This window comes from Clinocottus analis, unplaced genomic scaffold (genome assembly GCF_023055335.1).
Source record: "Clinocottus analis isolate CAN_PGR_092001 unplaced genomic scaffold, fCliAna1.0.p SCAF_7, whole genome shotgun sequence".
Classification (NCBI taxonomy): Eukaryota; Metazoa; Chordata; class Actinopteri; order Perciformes; family Cottidae; genus Clinocottus; species Clinocottus analis.
This window is the reverse complement of record NW_027176229.1, coordinates 13,541,078-13,564,822: the sequence shown is the minus strand read 5'-3', so window position 1 is coordinate 13,564,822 and position 23,745 is coordinate 13,541,078. Positions and strand designations below refer to the sequence as shown.

Sequence of the window (23,745 nt, the reverse complement as noted above, 5' to 3'; positions counted from 1 at the left end):
TTTTCTCCTTAAGACTTTCCTTTATTTTCCTTACTCACTATATTCTGTTTTTCATTCAGTCCCCTCCAGCAGTCAAACATTAATTACATTATTTTGTCTAATCCACTAACTTCCAGTTGAATTCTTTGCTGCCGTACTTAATGCAAGTTATGGCATTGGCATATTCTCATTGTATCATCCAACAGCCTGCTCACTCTTCAGGAAGCACAATTTGCCTCTTGGTAAAATGAAAATAAGATTTTCAAAATTAAAATGGCAAAAATGATGGAGCGTCTTGTGCACAATTATACGGCCGCCTCAGCTTGTTTTTGGTATGCAGAGTAAAGTTAATGCAAGTGCAAAGGATCGATGCGTTTGGTATTATCACTTTCAGTCACACAAACAGATACACACATGCAAGGCCAAACACCAGCCTATGTTTTTAGAGTTTGCAGGGCAAGAAGGCAACAGTAGATCTCAACCTTGTATAAACAATTCTAAAGAGGTAAAAGGAGCCTCCTCTCTGTCTAAAACAGTGGGAGGGAGAGCAGACAGTATGTAGGCTGGGCAGAAGAGGTTTCTGCTGCAGTTAAAATGGCATATTATGAAGATATGGTCATGCTCAAACTCAAAACCACATTATAGCTATCTTGGTCGAAGCTTTTTTCTAAGCCTATGAAAGGTGCTTGTTACTAAGAGGGGTGAGAGACGATAATGATTATACAGGCTTGTGATTAGCTGTACATTTCTAAAATAAAAAAGCTATTTTCCGTTATAATGGCCATTACTGATGTGTGGATCAAGTAATTATTCAGCTTCCTTATTTTAATCATGAATCTGTAGCTACTCATCACACATTCATGATCAATAGCAGTCTGTGTCAGTACAGGGCAGATGAACGGCCCTGAATTATTAACTGATAATATATGAGCAGGTAATTACATTTCCACAGGGGACAGTGTGATATGTCCTAAAAATAAGTATGATGCGCCATGAAAAAAAGATGAACTCACGGCTTTGGGGGTTACAGTCGGCCACTGCAGTAAAACATTCCCAAGGTGGTATATTTCTAAAATTACTCTAACAATGGTCAGAAAACAAAACAACAACACACATCTCAAAGGCATTATTATAGTCAAAAATAGCATGATTAGCTCTTTTAGCAAAACCAGCCTTAGATAAAAACACAACATTGTGAAATATAAAAAGTATAGTAAACTGAGTAAAGCATTGTGGTACTGAGACTTACTGATAACATTTTGAGTGTTAAAATACAATAAATATGGATGACAACCCACATAATAGCATCAGAAATGCATAAATAATAATGTATGTCAGAATGAAAATTCTGTTTCAATACATGAGAAAATGAGATTGAATCCATGAAAAGATATTGACTGCCACAAAACAATAATAGGATATACAGCATGTCCTAACAATGTATTTTCTAGACAGTAACAAATATATTGAAAAATATATCTTAAAGCAAATTACACAGGAAGAGTGTAAATAATGCATTCACTCTTCATGCATGAAGCCTTGACTATATAATTTTTGGGTTCCAAATAATGGATATTTTTCACTGTAGACATTTTGAAATCTCCCAACATGAAATGCACAGAATTGTGTTCAATTATATTCTCAATATAATATTAACCAATGTAATGTTATTGCTCTCTCCTGCAATAATTCTGCCATCTATTTCTCTGAGAAGTATTAAACAGCTTTGGGAATTATACATTTTGAATATCTTTATTCGCAAGGAGCCACTTACAGTACAATCCCATAGACATTCAGATTGAGTAAGTTAAGTTTATTCCAAAATAAACCTACATAAACCTTTTAACTATGCACTAAGACATAAAAAAGGGTCTCACCCGGAGATTAAAGGAAGAAAGAAATTGACTGTGACTATTACTTAAAAGAAGAAACTGATTTCCACCATAAGTAATACGAGTGGCACTATATTAACACTGCACACTAACTCATCAAGCTGTCATTCTGATCTTTTCCTTCCTCTTGGTGCTCACTGCTTCACTGATGAAGGATTGTTGGCGACTGCATTGTCTGTCAAAACGGCAGCGATTAAGAACCGCACCATGAAAAGGCTCACTGATGCATGTCATGAGATGTGAGAACAGAAGAGGAGGAAAAAGTGGTGGAGCTGCCCATAAAATCCTCAGTCATGCTTGACCTGGAACAGCCTCATGCTCAGATTGTGAAGACTGTGTGGTTGCGAAGGTGAGCGTGTGCATAGAGCTGATGGCCCATGCACAGTGTCTGGACTGACTGATGGTTGCAGCGCTGGGGTTTCCCATTACCCAGAATGCAATCTGCTCAAGAAGACGTATTGGCAGTAAAAGGCTGTAAAGACAAGAAACTCCATCATGCGATGCAAGCAGATGGACTGAGAGCCCGTCTCATTAAAATTGCACACAGCCACACACATGCATGCCTTCGCCTCTTGCTGCTTCGTGCTGAGAGGAGTTTACTTCGCTGTTCTCCACTGACGTTAACCTAAAGTGAACCTTCATTAATGTGCAATCTGATCTGGAATTAAAATGGAACGCTTGAGATACCGTAACAGTAAAATCGCTTGCTCAATACAAGCTGAGCAGAATGAGCAGAAAACTGGACAGCATGTGTCAGCAGGTGAGAAAACAATGATGGGGGACTTGAAATAAAACAATAGACAACATGACAACTGTGTTGTCGAGCTCTGGCTCTCTCACTGCTTTGTTAAGGAAGTGTTGTGCGGCAGACAGGATAATTAGGCTCGCTGTAGACTCATCGGTCTCTACACTAATATTAGGCATTTAAATATGCACACACAGCACACATGTAGTGTCTAACAAACAAGTGCCAGCACACTCTCGTAGCAACGTATAAGAACTCGGAATCAGGGTTGTTGCCGCATATAGACAAATTACATTTAGATTTTATTTAAGTCTGCAGAAATATTTTGTGTGGAGTTTTTCACATCAGTGATTGGCCGACTTAGTTTACGGTAAATATATCTGAATGGAGGATGGAAGACAGCAGCTTGTCCGTACTTCCAAAAGTGACAAAAATATACTGTTATGTCCTGGTACCAAATGTGTCCATTGAAAAGTTACAGAAATGGTACCTAATGATGTATAGCTGAAGTGACAAGCCATTTTGTACCTTTTGGAGTCAGAAACGTTAGAAAAGTAGTTATTGAAAGAAAAATGTTGAACCTTATGCACTGAGAGCAACACAATGAGTAGTCAAAACACACAAAACATGCGACAATGTTGAAAAAAAGTATACTTACAAAATGCTAATTCATCACTTATATGCAGAGTTAGATTAAATTCCATCAGTGTTTTACCACTTTGTTAGCTGTTCATGAACCAGTTTTAAATGAAACGTGTTTATGCAAAGACATAAGCCATGCATTAACATAACAAGGAATAACATTCTAAGTAGAAAGTACAGATAATAGCAGCTTTTGGCAAATGCCTAACAAAAAGTAGAGTTCAATTTTAACCGAAAAGTTAGCTCAGTCTGAAAAATATAATACCAAGATATAAGAAGAAGTACAAAATAAAGAACTCTTTCCAATGAGTCTCACTGCATCAATTAGTTTAGCTAGTGTCAGCATAGTGTCCTGCAAGACCGACGTACTGTGTGTGGTTGAGAGAGAGAAGCATGTGTGGGATGGTGAGTATGAAGTCACAGCAACAGTACAGCTGTGAAAGTAGTAGTGCCGTGTGTGTACAGTTTATTTGTCAGTAAAGAAATGCTCCAAGTTCCTGTGTCTTGCTTATCGGCCAGCTGATGACTAAAGTGAAGGGGTTAGGCCCTAAAGTTAACAACAGCTCAGGCACGCGTAAGGTGGGTTGCCATAAATATTGAATGTTAAAATGTTAGCAATAGCATCATGGTGTATATGAATGTGTTATGTTGATAAAGTAAGAAACATCTGATGGAAATACAAGTCATTGTTAGAACTGCAATGGCATTATTAAGTGTATGCAAGTACCTGTATCTGAAAAACAGTGGTATTGGTGCATCCATAAGCCGTGTCATCAAAGTGGACAACAACTTTAACATTGTATCGTCGCCAACTGCTAGAAAGGCATCTCTGGATTTTTGAGTAGAGCCTGGGGTCACACTCAGTCACACACACACACACACACACAACATGTATTGCAAGATAGGAAGTGAAACAATCTTGCCTTGGGCTGTGGGATGGCTTCACCTTGTTTTACCTCAGCTAGATGAAACTAGATATATAGACTAGAAAGAAAGGGCAGTTTGTTTTTATCTGAGGTCATCTTCAAAGCTGGAGAACGTCCCATTGGCTGCTGATATCTGGACAGCAAAGTCAAGGTTAGAGCCCTGGCGACACAACAGGGTCTTTCCAATACAGGATAAGTAAAATGGAAACTCAAAGCGAGATAATTTGACAGGTAGAAGTTGCTGGGCTGGAACATTACACCAGAAAAGACTATCATTATGTGTATAACCCTCTTGCACCCTCTTATTCATTTCTTTTGATGTCCCTCCTGCAGTTCAAATTCAATACAATATCGTGAAAGCACATCATTAGGGTAACTGTTCATGCTATACAAATTGTTCCTTGTTAAAACAACTGTGAACTGTATGAAACTACTTCATTCATTCGTATCCAATGCTTATTTTTCTTATCATAATCTTGTCATAATGTTAAAACCATGTCATGTGTTGGTTGGTTCTTCTGGCAAAATATTTTAAAATGGTTTGTGCAGACTGTAAAGAGACTCATGACAATGCCAGCCAGTTATTGTGGGTGTATCAAAACAAAGCACAAACATTTCTTGGACACCAGACAAGAGAGTGAGTGATATCACCTTACTTGTATCAAACAACCTATTAAGCAACCTATTAAGTAAACAAATCACAAAATGTAAACTTGAACTCAAATATAACAGGTTTAATTACTGACATGTGTCACAAGTGTCAATCACTGTTCTCACTCAGTAAAGCTATAGTAGGATGAAAGACAGTGATACCATATCAAGGTAATATGGTACAGATATTTGTGATACGCTCTTAAATACTCAATACTTTGAGAGGCAAGGCCCCGATCACACAGAGGTGCAGCGCAAGAAACGCGGTGCACCTAACGTGTGCTCCTCTCCTGCGCTGCATGTAACGCAACGTAACGGTTTGAGGGCGCATATAAAAGTAAAAATATGAGGCAGCCGTGGCTCGCTGGGATTGAGGCCCGAGACTGCTCTCAACACCCAAGCTTTTCTTTTGCCAGTAGAGACCGGCTTCTATTTCATCTAAAGTTAAATTAGTTGGAGTGCTTTAAGTTTAAAACCATTTATAAGCAAAATATGCAACAATGCCTAATTAAATCTAATTTAAAACATATTTGAAAAATGTTACTGTGTTGACAACAAGGACTAAAAGAGTTTGAGAAAACAGCCAAGAGCGGTTGGACACAATTTTCTTTTTTAAATCTTTTCAATATTTTGCTGGCATTGCTGATTTTCCACTGTCTGCCCTTAAAGACACATCATTTGTATTCACTTACTATTGTATTATGTGTCAGCAACAGATGTTTGAATCAGCTGTGAGAGCTGTCCATTTCAATCTGCTCTTGTTCCCTCAGGCAGGCACAAAAAGGTTCCTTTTATGACAAAGAGACATCCTCGGAACAAGACAATGCGCTTATGTGGAACCGGCTGCGCTTCATCACTGAGGCCCCCTCCCTCTTTTGTTTCTGACAAGTCAACCTTGCCCCTGGGGGCATTCGTCACTTTAATGCAGGGACCAGGCTGCTGTGTCAGACTACCTGGAGCAATCAAAGCAGTGATACAGTGATATTGCACTTTAAATGATCAAACATCAGACATCAGCCACCCGGTTTGATGCCACACTAGTACAGGTGATTGAAATAAAGTGATGAGCTTGTCAGTCTGCATGTTGAGGTCTTACTTGGTTTCAGCTCAGTTATATTTGGTTTCACTTCCAGGATCACTGGTTCTGAATATATTTGGAATTCTATAATGCCGAGGCATTTCTGGAGAAACGGTTCCTTAATATACTTTGCAGACAAAACTGGAAACTATCTGTGTCCTTCATAATTTATGTCTGGATTTTGGTGAAACAATATTAACCACAATGGCTTCTCACAGAAAGCTACTTTTAGTCAAGAACCCAGCTTTTCTCTGACAAGGGAGCCTAGACTGATTGGTTGAAGGAGAATCCCACCAGTCCTGTCTGTCTTCTGCGATTTCTTCTCCTCCTGCTGGACGACAGCAGCAACATGTTAATATCCTGATAGTACAACATGTAAAGACTTGGAATAAACTGTGGTAAATATTAATATTTAGAAAACGTCTAAAACACAAAACATGCATTACAACACTGGATATTACAACATTATTGTGAATTTAAATTTCAATCACTGCATTTCTCCTTATTTGATTGTTTCTCCCTCATTATAATGAGCTGTCTTGACGGACTCAGGGCAGGACAGGTGAGCTCTGCACCTCAATGCTCATTATTCCAGGCAGACAGGTAGTCAGGCAAAATGTACAGGAGGGAGCAGGGCAGCTTATTTGGAGCGGTAGTCATGGTGACTTCTACAACCACTAATGAGCATCGTAAATCTGTCACAATCCAAACCACTGTCTGGGAGAGTTTATAAAAGAGTCTCTGGCATTACTTGTTTTTGCCATAACTGAGTGCTAACAAACATTATGAGAGCTGTGTTCTTCCAGGCAATCTGTCCTACAGTTAAAATCATAATCACTCCAGAGCAAATCACACCATTTAGCAGAGGGGTTTAATATGAGTTAATATATATATATATATATATATATATATATATATATATATATATATATATATATATATATATATATATATATATATATTATACAGGTGCAAAGAGTCGATAAACTGGATTCCTTTCCATAAAGGGAGGAATAATAATGTGCAACGAATTGAATGACTTAAGATAGCACTATTAATATATGCCTACTCCTGCTTTACTGACCCCTTTCAAGTGATATAAAGTGCCACTCAACCTTCAGTTGAATCTCTAACTTTGGTTCTTTAAAGCTACTAAATAAAATATGTATCACGAAATGCAGAAACATGTGAGAGACTATGGGCGCATTGAAAAATATACAAGTCTCTATTCTTTACTTACACTCAAGGCCTTGATCACACCATCCTTAATGTTGGGATAGAGAAGTTACTAATTCAGTCATGTGATACAAAAGTAAGCAGGAGATCATAGTATTATCTCCAAATGTGAGACTGTTGTAACTCAAACCACAGCTGAATTATTTTCACCGCATCATTCCTAGTAATTCCATCTCGTTTCACACATTGAAAACGGAGTGAGCTGTGAGGACGAGATGTGTGAAATAATACAACCCAACAAGGGGAGAGGGATAGAGAGAAGAAACAGAGTGAAATGTTAGGGGAAAAAAGAATAGACGTCAAAAGAAAGTAGGGAGTTAGTGCCAAAAGGAATATTACATTGACAAAAAAAAGAGGCATACATGAGGCTCAGAGGGGCGGTTCAGTTCTTTGATGATGCATCTTGTGTGCTGGACTGCCTGTGCCAGTGACAAAGCAATTGCTTTCATTTGGTGGACTAAATGGAGGCTTGATAAAGCTGTCCACACCGTCTCCCCACATAAAACTCAAAGCTGTTGAGGTAACAGGGAGAATAAACAGAGCTCCTACCCGTTCGATCTCGGATGGCCAGGTTGTTCCCTTTCTTCAGAATGATATCCAGTTGGTACATGGCTGGACTGGGAGGTCGAGGTGGGGGCTCTGCATTACTGGGTCCCACTATGTTGATGCCCTGTACAGAGTGGAAAGTAAACATGTTTACCAGTGCAGTCCAATTTATTCCAGTATTTTTACTATAGAGTAAGGAAAAAAAAAAAGAAAAGGAAAAAATAACAATGTGCACAATTAGCAAGCACAAATGAGGCAATGGACTTCGTGTATTAAATTGAAATAGCCGCCCAATCAGTTAACATCTTGATCCATCCTTTGAAGACCGATTGCTTAAAACGGTTATTCATATAATACAAATGTAAGTGACTAATCTACTGAGGACTATGAATGTTAAACTTAAGCAAATGGCCTCTTGAATGTTTGGCTGTGTGAGTCAAAAAATGTCTAAGAGACAAAAAAAGGTCTGAAGAGAGAAAAACCTTGTACTTTGGAAAGTCAATACATTACATAAAATGTGTACTCATAGCAAGCATGCAACCTCCTTGGGAAGCGTCTGAGTTTCAGGCTCTTGGAAGGGGTCATCTATGTGACTTTAGATGTCACAGTGTAGCCCTGAGGTCAGCGCCGCACTCCACTTTGACAGGAAACCCGATGGTTCTTATTGTGGTTTCCCTTGGAGCTCAAGGGCACATTACCAATCCACATGATGAACCAGGCTACGCGCTGAGATCCACTACAACTTTCTTTCTTTCTCCATCTCAGCTTATTTTTATTCTTCGACCCTCACTTCTCTCTCACTCTCTCCCTCCCCCCATTAGATAACCCGTGTGTGGGCAGTCCTGTCATGTCCACCCAGCTCTCGTACTCTGAGATGGGGCTAAGAATAACTATAAACAATCACAAATATGATACGGCACCGAGAGGCTACGGACAGACTACCAAAGCTATTGTAGCATATATTGTAGCAGTCCCAGCTCAAATCAGGGTCAGAATGCAAATGTATTAAAAAGATAAAGAAGACCCATGAAGAGGCTCCCCAATAACTCATTAAAATGTGCTCTTACTTACAATGCTGTCATAGCATTTCATGCAATTTTCCCTCCAGAATAATCTGACTGCTTGGAGTCAGTTTGGAGCTCCCAAACCGCCATGAAAAAGTCAGACCAAAACAATTTTAGCTTCACAACACCTGCTGTCAAACAAGCAACTATACACAGAGGGAGGGCGGAAATAAAGTGGATCTTTTGGGGAAAATAAAATCTCTTTAGCTCAACAAATATCCGGAGAAATTCAATGTGAACATTCAGGGACAGACAGTGTGTGTTCTGATGGATTAAACTTTGGATCAACAGTGAATGGAAGTCACTGATTGATCCCTGAGTGGATACAACCAATAGGATTGGACAGTTGCTGAGGTCAGAACACAACATTAAGCCGTTTTGTCTAGAACGCAACAAAATAATAGTGACACAGATCAACTCAATGTCGAGTCGGCTCACTTCATAACCCACAGTGATAAAGAAAAAAAGGGTAATCCCAGGACACACACTAAAATGCCGGTGCACATGTTTTTGTTCTTCTCTGTTGCACATGTATGACATCTTCAGTACTATTCAAAAGTATTTATTATGTGTATGCTGTGGAATGAGAATTTTACATTCTTAGTGGTTGTTTACCTTTTACAAACCTTTAATGCAAATCATCTTCTGTTCTGCAGCTGTCAAATGCAAATAGTTTACCATTCCAGTAGCTGTTATTAAGTAATTAATCACTTCAGTGGACAGGTCAAAAATTAAGGAAAAGATGAAGATCTTTTGTTTTTGTTTCCATGCAACAACATGCTCCTTTGTTAACCCCTACTTTTGATCTCTGTGTATAAATGCCTATGTGAGATGTTGCTCTTCAGTGTACGCAGACTCATAGTGACTCTGTCTAACGATGCCTTTTCTCTGTGCAGAGAATAAATGGATTCTGGTATTACTTTGTTCATCATTTCAGCTAAAAAAGACTCAACAGCGGGTCGGGTAAAATTTTCCATCACAGCTGTGCAGTACCGCTTAGAGACACAGTCAGGCTGCAGTCGAATTGTCCTTTTTGGTTAGGAACCTTCCTAACTGAGTGAAATGACCCGGGGAGTACCTTTCGTTAGGAAGTTAGGAAAGTGGCCCCCATGATAAGTGCTGGTCGAATTCTCTAAATGCAAAGGAAAGAAGCTTTATGCTTCCTAACTTAGCTCCTTTAGCATAGGAACTACTGGAACTGCCTTTACGAAAGTAAAGGAGATAATGCCGATTCACAATTCCTTTGTGCATCAACATTTAAAGTGACGTATTCGGCCGTTCACAAGAACAAATGAGGACCGAACAAGCGCAGATTATGTCAAGAAGCGTTGCTATACTTTGGAAATACTTTCGATAATCTGTTAAACTGGCTGGCAAACTAAGAACTGGAAAGTGCTGTAAATGGGTATGGGTAAGGGGGCATCACCAGTTAAGCTATACAAACAATAGCAAATATATAGTAGAATATTAGCAGGCTACATCTTTTATGTTTTTCGACCCATCAAAAAAGCTATACATGGAACGGGTGTGGTTAGGACCCAGAAGCAGTACGAGATGGAGAAAGCTTTATTCCAGGCAGACAGTCTCGATTCAGCTCTTGAGGAGAAACCCACCCGCTGGAATGCCAAGCCGTCAGGTGTGAAGGCAGACAGAACCAGAAGAGGCAAAAGCTATTCTTGTGGTCGGGGACAGAAAGCTATGGCGAATTACCGAGACAACACAGAGGCATGGCAAGGCAAGAACCTTGCGGTTGGGGACAGAAGACTGAGTCATTTACCGGGGCAGAGGAAAGGCGTCGAAGAACATGCAGGGTCGGCAAAAGGAAAATAGTTACTATGGGGAATGATCTGGCCCTGCGTGTGTGTGTGTGTAACTGGGGCTTAAATACTTAAGGGAGTAGGCACAGCAGGTGGGTGTGACTAACAGGTGAACACAATAAGATGATGAGGTGGGTGTGACTACCAGGTGCATTGAATGAATTGCTGAATTGTGACATTACATTGCTCACTCAACGTTGGACCAAATATGTATTATTCTCCGTCACAATTCTTAACCACTCCAGAGTAAAAATTGAACAAGCAGAAGTAAAGTAAAAATAAGTTAAAGCTAGGATTGACAGAGATATATTGACAAACACACACTCTGGGTCTTGGACTCGTGCCCCTGGTCCATCCTTTCGGACAGACTCTGCCCAGAGGATTCGTCTCCTGTCCTCTGAATCCAGACAGTAGCCCTCAGCTATTTCGTCTACACACTGAGGCCTCAATGGAGGGCACAACACACTACACACACATGCACAGTGACAGGAAATAAAAGGAAGGAAAGAAAGGGCAGCTCAAGGTCCACCTGCTCTGTTTCCCTTTGTGATTTCTTGAAGCTAACAGAGAACTAAACAATTTCTACCACAGCCTAATTTCCAGTCTCTCTCCAGTCCCAGAGGACAATACACATTCTGGTGACCTTACAGATCAACAGACTGCAATGTAGTCTGTTGATCTGGCTTCGTGATATTGAATTCATGATAAATTCATGATATTCATACACACAATGAATCTGAGACCGAAAAGCTGATCCTTCATCAATAACTAAGGCAGATGACGCGTCACACTACTGAAATGATGATCGTAAATATAATATATGCAATAGGATATTCCACACCAACAGACTCCAGCCAGACACAAACTGCTGCTAACAGTCCAAGAGGAAGGGCTGTAAAAGGTTTAGGAGTAGATTATCTGGATATATTGCAACAGTCTCGTTCAGCTCCGGGACACATTATAAAGCCATAAAAAGTACTTTGTCAAACCACCTCGCTATTATTGATTCCATTCCACTGAACGTTAATAATATTACGGTGTACAGTAGAACTCAAGACCCAACACACAATGCCACAGTTTAGAAGAAAGAAAGAAAGAAATCCATCACTATGGATCATAGTAATCAAGTAATTTGTCCCAGGAATAAATGTAACTTTTCACATTAAATAGAAAGGGCGGATGACTGTGACATGGAGGTAAAGCTTGATTGCTGCTTGAAAGAAATGAAATGGCCGACTGAGAGATTTTTCTGAAAGTTCACAACAGGCAAGCTGGTACACGCTGCTTAGTAAACTTTTTTTTTGGTATGTTAACCAGATTCATATCTTTCTTATTCTGGATTATATGCCATGACAGTGGTGTCTTTATGAAGGAGGAAGCCTGTTGGCCCTGGGCACTGTGTGGAGCCAGACACTCATTTCTCAAAGAGATGGCATGTAATTTCCAGGCTATATGCGACTCCTCAGATGACAATAATCTGAGCCTGGTTTGCTCATTAAAGAGGCTTTGTGACAGTTATCCTTCTTTTAAGAGATGCCCCTTTCAGCTATCGAACAGAAAACGTATTTTTTGTCATACCCCCTTTGACCTTACACTTGTATGTTTAAGATCATGTCATCTTTAGTTCTTTTCATTCACTGTTATCTTTCTGTGGGTCTAAACACTTTGGAGGAGTAACGCGTTGTCTTTAAGCCGCAAGTTACTGTTAGTTTGCTTTGAGTGTCAAGTTCTGTGTCGCTAAGGTTGGACCAGAACAACCCATGTCCATCACGTCAGTGCAAAAGGCTACTAAGCATCTTATTTAGAAATTAAATAAAATAATATTATACACTTCATTAAGGAATTGTGTATACCTTGTGTATACATAATTAATTAAGGATAATTTCCCTAAGACATTACTAATATATTTTAGCCAATTGAAATGTAATTTACACCTGGGTTTCATTTTTTAGTGTAGAACTAATGTGAACAAATTCACACACTAATACACAGTCCATTTCATTCAACATCATGCTGTTCTCTAAAAACCAAGAGCGAGCCGCTACCTCCTAAGAGAACTAACCTGATCAGTTAAGCAATGTCCCTGAACTAGCTGTGCTGCTGTATATTAATCAAGTTATTAACAATTCAGTAATTCTTCCACACAAGGCCCAAACAAAAACCTTCAGACTGAGCCCAACGCTAAGCAAGTGCATCAACAATTTATTAAACATCATTCAATAATCTCACAGCGATGGTCAACAACCTGGTGTCTTATGTAAAGATAAAATACTTGACAGGTGGCTATTGATAGATGATCATGGTCTTGCTAACCACTAGGTCATGCTGCTACGCCACAATGGCAGGAAAATGTTGTTTCCTGTCTCAGGATTATGTGTTTAAAATAAAATTGATATGCTTTTTTAATTACTCCGTCCACTCACTTGTGATGAATGTTTTCTTTATTGTCTGGATAAAAATGTGAAAGCAACGTTAAATATGCTTTAATAAATGCAACTGAGCCCACAAACAGGAAAGCCCACAAGTAGGTCCTGATTAATTAATAATGAAAACAAGGAAAGTGAAATTGAAATGTAGTTCATAGAGTAGATGTCTATCCTGGGATGTGAGAAGAACTGGCTTACTGTATATCTGTATATCTAATCTTTGTGAGTTTCCTCAAAGGCATAGATCCAGATATGTTACGGGCAAATACACAAGATATTGTATTAGAGTTGCTACGCAACCACAAAAAACTAAATCTAAAAAAAACTTCATATGTAGAGGTAAAACATATGCCCTATTTTTTAATAAAAACAGAAATAGTTTATAATGCGTGTAGAAAAAGTGATGTGTGTAACATCAAGGTAGGCTGAGCCTAATACAGAGATCTCAATATTTCTCTTTATGGATTATTTTTCAGCCACAGAACCTCTTCCCGAGCTTTGTTTGAAAGATACTACCCTGTGCAGGCAGAGAGTTTAAGGCTTTGAAGACAAAAGCATGCAAGCATAGCACCATGCACATATGAACAACCTACACACTGAAACATTCACACATGTGGCATATGCACAGGGAAACACAGACTGACTTGAATGTCATTACTTAAAAGAACACAATTAGTAATGAACACCAACCGTGTACCAAAGAATGTGGAAAAAAAGAGACATGATTCTGGTGCTTTTTTTTTGACAAAGGCTGCTTGATGGCGCTACGGTAGCGCTGTCGCCACTTTTAACTAAATACGCAAATGAATCTGTGGCCAATGACGTACAAGAGGTAAATCCACTTCCCAGTAAAAATCCTTTAACAGACCGAATGTCCTAAAAGTTGTAAAATGCACTTAAGCTAATAGCACAACAGAATTTAACAGAGTATTAGCTGTTGGCTATTTACTAAAACGCAAGCCGAAAGCACAGGACACAATCTCTTCTTATACATCTACTGTCTGTGCTCCATTGCACATCTATTTTGGAGGTCCTTGACATCAAACATTTGAGATTGCTCTCAAAACCCGAATCATGCTTGATATTTCTAACTTCTAATTTAACTTCATGCCCATTTAAAAAGTTCAATCAATAGTTATAATAGTATACATATCATATTTGGTCATTGTTCAACACAGACCTTATTGGTAGAGGCATTGCACATATGACACAGACGAATAAGAATAGGAAGGCTGTTGAGGTCTGTCTGTGAAGCATATTTAATTGGTAGAAATGTGGCTTTCATCTAGCCGATCTAATTATAGGACATATGGGGGAGGCGAATAGTGAGGAAGAAGAGATTCAGGTTAGGGTTATTTACAGCTGTATGTTATAGTACTCTACAGTATATTTCTCCCTCAAGACTCTCCAGAAAAAGTTGCCACTGAAGTGAACTGACAGGGTTACGTCATTGTATATTATGACAGTCATACACTGCGATGTCAGGTTGACATTTTGGCCCAAGGGAACATACAGAATGTGCTAAATGAAGACTTTTTATTAAGTCAGTGAGTCCAGATGAATTGGAGGGCAATCGATCCACAATTTTCTTTTTTAAATTGGTCTGTTTTAAATTGTGAAATGGAACCAGACAAAATAAAAAAGAAAAACACAAATATCAATTTCACTCTGATTCAAACCAACCATAAGCCTCTTTCTTGTGTGTGTGTGTGTGTGTGTGTGTGTGTGTGTGTGTGTGTGTGTGTGTGTGTGTGTGTGTGCGTGTGTGTGTGTGTGTGTTTTTTTTAATTTTTAAATAAGACAGCCAACAAAATCAGCTAAGACTGAATGCTTCAACATTGCCAAAATGCAATACTGGGGAACACCGTTGGTTTCTGTGACTTTGTGTTCCACAGAAATATTCATAAAATCCTTCGGTAAAACATTAATGAAATTAAATAAATAAATCAAAACGTTGAAAGTATCATGTGCTAGAGAATTTTAAGCATCACATTAAATTAACCTCTAAAGATAACTAAACAATACTATCGGTCATCAACCACTAATAAAAGCTCAAATGAATGGAGTGCCATCAAACAGTAAACCCACACATTGCTGATTGACCCATGTTTATTCACGTATGGTAAATGAGTTTGTCAGCAGCTTAATAAAGTAGTCAGCCCATCAATGAATTACCTTTACTCCCTTTTTTCATCAGAATAGTCTTTTCTCTCCTTCTCTTAAACTTTCTTTTTCTTTTCCTCACTAAGACCATGTGACAGTATTACGATAAAAAAAAACACTTTTTCACTGTCATGTATCAGACTAAATATTATAATAATTTAAAGTTTGCACAGTGAAAGGAAATGTGCGCAAACCACTGATGTAGATAAATATGCACAGTTATCTTTCTCGTCACACATTCAGGAGTCAAAACCTTTAACAATGTTCTCTATTAAACCTTTCCAGCCAAACAAGCTGCTCCATCAAAACCACAACTTCAGAATTGCTGACTGAGGTGCAGCCTCGTATGGTACAGAACACGACCCAGTTCAAGGCTTGGGCAGGAAGACAACAGCCACTTGGCGAGATAATGAGCTATCTTTGGTGTGTTCTTCTCCTATTCGCAGTCTGAAGTGCACAGCAAAAAAAGCAGGCTTCTTCACTGTCCCTTAATGGCCACTTGAGGTATAATAATGTCCTGCTGACAAAAGCTGAACCACTTACCTATGTGCCTGAATAAATGACACTTAAAACACCTGATAAGTAGAGGAGTCAACACTGACAAACTTCATTTGGCGTTAATGTATCTCCTCTCACATAAGCTTAATAGTTTACCAGCCCAGATTTTAATACTATTTACAATATCTAATTCGTTCTTGATCACAAAATAGAAACGCAAACATGGTAGCCAGAGACACAAAATGAAGTGATTAAAAAGGACAGACATGGTGAAAAAAAAAATTGTTGCTTTGTTATTTGAATTTTTTTCAATGGCAGTAAGTGTATCGATCTAAACATTAACACCAAATGCTCCCCATGAAAATGGTATGATAATAAATATTAGTATGTTTCAGATGTATGCTCCACTTTAATAGAGCCGCTTGTGTTCAGAGAACATTTCAGAAGTTTCACTTGTTTGAGTAAGAAAAGGTCCAAAAGGTCAACTGCGGACAGAAGCCTCTGAGCTGACTTGGGTTTCCTATCTGCCTCCTTTGACATCCAGTTAGGAGCAGCAGGAGTGCTGCTGTGAAAGCAAATTACGACATTCACAGAAATGTTTAACCCAGAGGAAAATGTTGAGGCTATAGGTGGGGAAACAACAAGCTTTTTATTGCCTTCTCCCACAATTCTGTGAACAGTAATAATGGTTTTGATAGTTCAATCCCTGACTGTTGTGTTATTTTATGTTAGATTTGCAGTATTTTCATTCAAGTAAGTACACAAGGAGAGGAACATCAAATAAAAGACTGACACGGTTTCTATGTGTCACTTGACAACTTGTCTGAATTCATTAAAATGATGAAGTGAACCTAAGGCGTAAGTGTGCTGACTGTAAATGCAACATTGTGTGTGTGTGTGTGTGTGTGTATCCCATTATGCAACATCTTTTCTTTACATTGCAGCAATGCAATGGGAAACAGGGGGACATATGGGCTGTAGTTCTAGGCCTGGTTCATGTCCAATAAACATGTCTAGCCTTAAATAAAAATGAATTTAAAAAAACCCTGGACAGAGCAGAGAGGAGAGAGAGTGGGGAATGAAGAGATAAATAAAGATAAACAGACTGAGAATGACAGATATAACAGTTGGAATTGGAAACATCTCTTTGGTACAGTTCTTTTCTCTGGACCACAGGGAGTAACACTCTTGACAAAGGAGGACCCTTATGCGCTGCTGCGCTTTCTCACATCCATGACATCACCACCAGAATATTCATCATGATCTCTCTTGGCGCTATCCCAGCTGCCCTCTATGTGTGACTATCATCTATAGCTCCATATCCAAGATTGTAACCCACTTTCTATCCTTCCTGCGAGCTGTGTCAAGACTCTCCCTCCTAGTTGCACCAGATGTCAAGGCCTGGCCTACTTTGGTTGATAGTGAATTGTTGGGTGGTGGACCGATAAACTTATATGGGAGGAGACCAGAGGCGAGTAAATCAGAGGTGTATGTGTATGTGTGTGTGTGTGTGTGTGTGTGTGTGTGTGTGTGTGTGTATACAGTCTCTATGGCTATGTGTTTAACCACTATCTCATACAATCCACAATAAGCTCTTGTATCCTTCTTTCCTTCCAATTTTCGTCATAGGACGTGTCCCCGCTATTCATCTACTGCTATAACAGAGCTGAATAAGGCATTACTTAAATCAAAGATTGTTTATGTGTGTTATCATCTATTTCTGAAGCAATTGTATTTTCCTTTGCGACCATTCTGATAAAGGTATCAAGGTAACGCTCCAGAGTTGTGACCAGTTGTGATACTTTCAAAATATATGAGACACAAATTGGCCTGAAATTCAGTGCAGGGTAAAACATCGCTCTTGTCTGTTGTATCTGACTTCTACACAACACAGCCAATCTCCATAAATAATAAAGAGGAAAGATCTTCCAGGAAGAAAAAAAGACCGAAGAGAAGGAGGCGTCTCAGACTAGGCGCTGCAGGAATGAGCCAGGAAAGGTGAACAGTTGAGAAGGAGGAAGAATGGTAGGTTGAAAGAGAAATTCAATGTGTATATTGATGAACACAGCACACAGTTGAAACAATGATTTTGTCGAACTCGATGGAGAGGTTATGACAGGATGAAAGATAAACAGAGGAAATAGTAGGAGTTGTGAGGAGGGAAAATTACATCCGATAGCTCGACCAACAAACACACAATGAACCGTTTTGCTACGCAGACGCAGAGAAAACCAATGAGATCAAAACAGGAAATGTCTCTCTCACAACAAACATATTGGCTGCAGATCATCAGCAGGTTTTTGTGAGTGTTTGTCCCCGCTGAGAATTCAGTGCAACGACAAACTGAGCAGGAAGCGTCAAGTGTTGCTGACATCAGAGACAGAAAAGCCAGTCGCCCTGCTGACAACCCGACCTGTCAGCCGACCAGAACCAAGTCAATGCCATTCTGAGATCACGCTGACACGCCTCAACAACAGCACAGTGCAGTCAGGAACATGTTGATCCAAACGTCTGCTGGCTCAGCAACTTTACAGGAGCGCAGAACTATCTAAAAATATTGCTGGTGTGCTCTTTTGAAGCGTCGCCATCTCCCACCAACCAAACACCATGTATATAAATTTTGATATATTTTGTGGAAAAGATGTTTGAAATCATGCCATGGTAAAAGCAATGTGGGGAATTTAGTAAAGCATGCTCCCACTAATAATAACTTTGCTTCTGTAAAAATCAACATTATCCATCGTTAAGACACCAATGTGGCACTTCTCATGATGAAAGTTAACTAGACATTTGGTTATCTTTAATAAACCAGTCCCACAGTTCAACAAGCTACTGTGATTCATTTTGATCCAGTAGTCGAATCGAATGTCCACCAATGCAGCTCAGTTTTATGAAAATTAACCTGTGCCGTTAGACCAATTATGCATATTGCGCCATGGCATATATAGGTTAGGTAAAATAATACCAACAAATCTTAATTTTCTCGTTGAATATAAAAAAAGCAGGTTGTACTGCATGTATTTTGTCTGAATCTGGCTTGTATAGTTCAAGTGGATGCCATAGAATTCAACCCAATGTGCCTTGTTTGCTGTATAAAATGAATAATTGTTTTATGCCACTTCTTGCATAGTGAGGAGAGATAAATACATTTAAATATACATAGCATATTTGTTAAAGAAACACCAGTACAATCAACGCCTACAAGTATTGTTATTCGTTACTTGTACCACTACTACTTCTTTTTACTATAAGTAACACTTTCGGACTTAAGATGGTCTCGTCAACTTAAGAGTGAACATAAAAAAGGCTATTATCTCATTTCAAATGCACACTGTGTGTTGCAGTTCCCCTGTAATCCATTAAACTATTAATATACTGAAAAAAACTTGCAGAGCCAGAAGAAGTGTAAGCCTTTTATTGTCTTCTAGTACGCTGCACTCCTACATACTAATGAGACATAGGTGAGATTCTCGCAATATTTTTTCTCATTTCTTGCTTTTTTAAGAGAGATTTTCCCCTTTTTTCCTCCCAATGTGGAGTTGCCTGTGATGGACTGTACACTGCCTGTGTTATGATGCCCTCTTGTAATTGCATCCACAGCATTATATTGACAATGTGTGACAAGGCATGTCTCTCATCAGTAGCACTGCAGCGGGGAAGGCAGCCCCCGCTGTCTTTAGCATAGGTCTGGTCTGAACAGCATTTTTTCTGTTACTGCGCACCGCATGAATCCAGTTATTATTTTGCAATTTTTACTTATTAATCTGCATCAGCTCCTACAAGGAATCTAAAATAATGGGAAAGCTTTACAATTCTTGTGAAATAATAGCAAGCTTAGCTGATGCACAACCAAATCAGTGGGAGCTGCAGTACTCAGAACAATGAATACTGCTTAAAGCACAGCCGGCTCTGTTTAAGGTTCGGAGAAGAAACACTGACCAGATGGGCTGGCATCACTGCGGTGGTCTCTCTATCTACCAAAGATTTACAGAAAACATTTTGTTGTATATTGATGAACCTAAGCACACAATACATGTCCACAATATGCAAATTGAAAATCCAACATGAAGCGGTCTGTCTCTGGGCCAAGTAGTATCATCCTTACACATTGTGGGGGAAAACTGCTAAGATTTCGAGGTTAGAGGAATTGTAGGAGTAAATAGTATCATTACAATGAGCGGGTGATGGATATGAAGCAATGTGCCAAGTGATGAAAAGAGACAGGAAATGAAAGGATGAAAGGGATGAAAGGAAATAAAGAAAGTATGTTGGAAGCTTTATTTCTGTGTGTTTAGTGGAATGAGCAACCTTCTTCTGACAAATGCATGGGAGGTTTTTTTTTTACCACTGTATGAAAAGTGTATGAGTATGAATATCCGAGGTATCAGAAAGCTCCTGAGCAATAGCGACTTGCATAACAACTCCCCAAATAGTTATACAAAAGGAGGGGGTCGCAGCTATTCGTCACCCCCTTACCGATTCTGTCACTTTATTCAACACAAAGACAGGAGGAAGTTTACAAAGAGAGCATCTTTTACAAAGCTCAATTGACTGGCAATTCCTTGTCTCAATGGTATGAAGCAGCCACCAACTCGCCAACATGGGCAATAGAGGTGATGCAATAGACTGGTATTGATGGTGACCATCAAACAATGTAATATTGATATCATGCTAATATTACGTATATATTGTGTAAAAAATACAGTGCTTTTGTAAATAATTTCATCTCTACAGTTACAGACTTTAACTCTTTGTTGTGACAGTATAGTGTGCCGCTGTAGCTAATTTATCACATCAACAAAGAGAAAGGCCTCTGCAGGTCTCCCATGCATGGACATTCATATGAGCCAAAGGCTGCAACTGTTAACAGTTTCTGAACTCTGTCAGACAGAGTTTGTAAATTATATCAATGTTCGGAAACTCAATTTGAAAGCCAGAGTAGCATAAGGGCCTGGTGAGTGTTGTAATATAGCAGCCTAAACTAGTTGGCAATACACGTTTGTTTCCCATCTTGAGTTTTTGATGAATCATTACATATATACAAAAACTTGAATATATACTGATCAAGTCACCTGTTAGGTAGGGATGCGACGATTGCAGTCCAACGTTACATGACCTTCTTTCAAATCTGTGTTCCAGGTTACTGGACAAATACAAAAAATCCAACGTAAACCGAATGAAAATGTCTTAATCACGCTAAAGAACATTCACATTGACAACATGCGTGCATACGTCACTATCTGTGCCACTGTGTGTGCCATAAAACCATTAGGCGGTTTCTGTGTGTGTAAATTTGAACAGCAAAAAATAATAATTTAAGGAAGTGGCCGTTAAATCTGTGCATCTCTACTGGTAGCCTATTCCAGAAATATATTTAATGAGTTCCTTCCCAAAGTTATCCTCATCCTTCTGTTTTCTTGCGCTGTAGGAAAGATATATTTTTAAGGCTCACCCTGGAAGATACCAGCACTACAAAAAAACATTGGAATTTTTTCTTTGGATTACTGCAGAAAATAAACTTGCATGACTTGGAGTAAACCGAATGAGGGCTTAAGGCAGATTAGTTGGTATGTTGACTAATTTAGGCACATATCAGCAACCGCCTTTTTAAAGACATGTGAGAGTTTCAAAGTTCACGAAAGGGGTGTTTACTGACATATTTTTGTATTGTAGAACAAACCTTTAAAGACTTGTGTTCAGCACAGTCTCTTCTTCAGGCATTTAACCAAAAGCACATTAAAAATAATCCATCACATTTTAGTCAAGAGAACCGGAAGTGCAAAAATTCTAACTTCTTTACGGGTTATAGGACTCATTCTTGCTGAACTCGATTGGTGTTTATGTGGACTCATTAATGTATTGAAGAGAAAGTATGCACAATATTTGTTTAAAACAGTACACATTACAAAATGAATGATTCAGTCCCATCTTAGAAATGCAACACTCCCACCATGTTGAGGATGGTGCACTTATTTCTAAAAGCACATTAGTTCCTCCCAGGAGAACCTCATAGTGTGCATTATGCATGTACTTTAGTGGGTATACGAGGAGTAACAATAAATACTTTTCAGGAATTCAGAGAAAAACATTCTACTTTTCTTGCAGGCTTTCATGGAATTAATTGAAAATAATTTAATATTTTTTAGAGCTGGGCACGTAAACACGTTATAAATGCGTTAACGCAGCAATCCGTTAATGCCGACTATGATTTTATAATACGTTAACAGCATGGGTTTTTTTTTTAGCATTGGGAGGGGCTTAACCCTGCCAAACACACCTGGAGTACTACGAGCCTTAAATACCTAAAAGGCATTGTACGACCACGAGTATGAGCCTCCCTTTGAGACGCAACGTCGTCAGGAGAATACAACATTTGTATGAAACAGAGTGCGTCGCAACGTGCACTAACTGTTGCTCTCACTGAGACTACTGGACATTGCTGGGTCACAGTGGCGGGCCGTGCGTTTCAGACATAGGCCTTGAGTGAGTGCTGTATATTCCACTTCATGTGCGGACTGAGGGGGGGGAAATGTCCCAGCAGTTACTGCCACAGACCGACTTACTCAATACACCGCATGTTATAGTCCACCACCCACTCCGGCACACCGCACCAGCATGAGCATACAGGGCGTGGGGGCCGACCCACGGAGCCACTCCAAATGACGAGAAAAATAATCACATTTTGCATAATCGTGCACGGTACATTTTCATCATGTTGCACAGCGGTGGACCATTTCCAATAAAGTCAGCACACTTAGCACTGATAGTGTATAAATATGATGCTGCTGTGAGACATCTGCCAGTTAAACACGTCCCCAGCGTCGCGCACACTCTCCAGCGCTCTGTGTCTCTGCAGAACAGTGCGTTTGACAATGTCCTGGCCAAACACAGAACAGTTGTGGGCCTTCAAACACAGTCCAGCACTGTGTTGACCCTATTAACTCTAACCCTGAATTAGAACAGCAACAAATTGAACATGGACAAGCAAAGAAGTTGCTGGTCCCTCTAACAGGGAGTCTCACTTCTGAACAGTTTATGTTGTTCCTTGATAAAAGACAAATGTTTCTTCTGGTACCTGTTCAAAAAAAAAGAAAACTGATCTATATACCGTTTTAACTTGCTATTGCTCCAAGAGTGCCTGTTATATTGTTCTGATAACATTACCTAAAAATAAAAGTGTACAATACACTAGTTTTTCATTCATTATTGAATTTTAACTATAATAATAATAATGCAATTAATTGCTGTTAATCACAGAAAAATCATGTGTTTCATTAGTTAAATGTTTTCATCTTTGCCTGGCACTAATATTTTTGGATGACGTGATGTTTCTTATTCCATGAATCGATTTTGATTGATTGAAATCATCCAAGAATGCCTGAAGCAACCGTCAATTGATCCAGCATTTGTCTAAAGAGAGAATATCAGCGAATAGAGTCACTCACTTATTTTCATCAGATCATTCCTCTGCACCCTCCGCAGGCTGTTCCCTCTATTTTCACTTGCTGTAGTCTTTTCTTTGTCTTTTCTCAAATCCTCTTTATGTCTTATCTTTTACCTTGCCTTCTTCTTAAGTGCTTCCTCTCACTTCTGACCATTTTCCTCATCTATCTCTTTCTTTTCTGTCCCCCCTCCTCCCATGTCATTGCTTTTTTGCTCTCATTCCGAGCACGTTCAGCACCAAGCCCTCGAAACAGGAATTAAGGGAACAAGACTGCGGCTGGAGACACAGGCAGAGGGGAGTGGGCCAGGGATATAAGTCCTTGTCGATGTGGTAGGGTACATAAGTCTTCTCTCCTCACCCATGGGAAAGCACTCGTGCAAATTTAACCTCTTTTTAATTATCATCCAGTCTAAATGGAAGCACAGGCAGGAAGATATCAGTCTTCAACTGCATCCACTCATACATTTCTAAATCCTGAGTCCTTCATTCAGATCTCTGTCCTCACACAAGTGTTTTACATTTAGTCCTTTCCCTCTCCCTCTTGGAGGAGTTTGACAGTCCTGTGTCATGTCGTACTAGTAGCCAGCTCAAGTTCCACACTATCGGAAACTGAACATGACACTCCCACTGCACCTTCG

General features: G+C 39.3%; 1 protein-coding gene across 7 annotated transcripts in view; it reads right to left on the bottom strand.

Moving 5' to 3' along the window:
- The window catches only part of mctp1a (multiple C2 domains, transmembrane 1a), a 120,118-nt gene that overhangs the window by 77,976 nt on the left and 18,397 nt on the right, over positions 1-23,745 (bottom strand). For all 7 annotated transcript variants that reach the window (XM_068566549.1, XM_068566543.1, XM_068566546.1 and 4 more), the window contains exon 2: positions 7,699-7,819. In XM_068566549.1, coding sequence (XP_068422650.1) covers positions 7,699-7,819 — 121 coding nt within the window. The remainder of the gene's footprint in view (positions 1-7,698; positions 7,820-23,745) is intronic.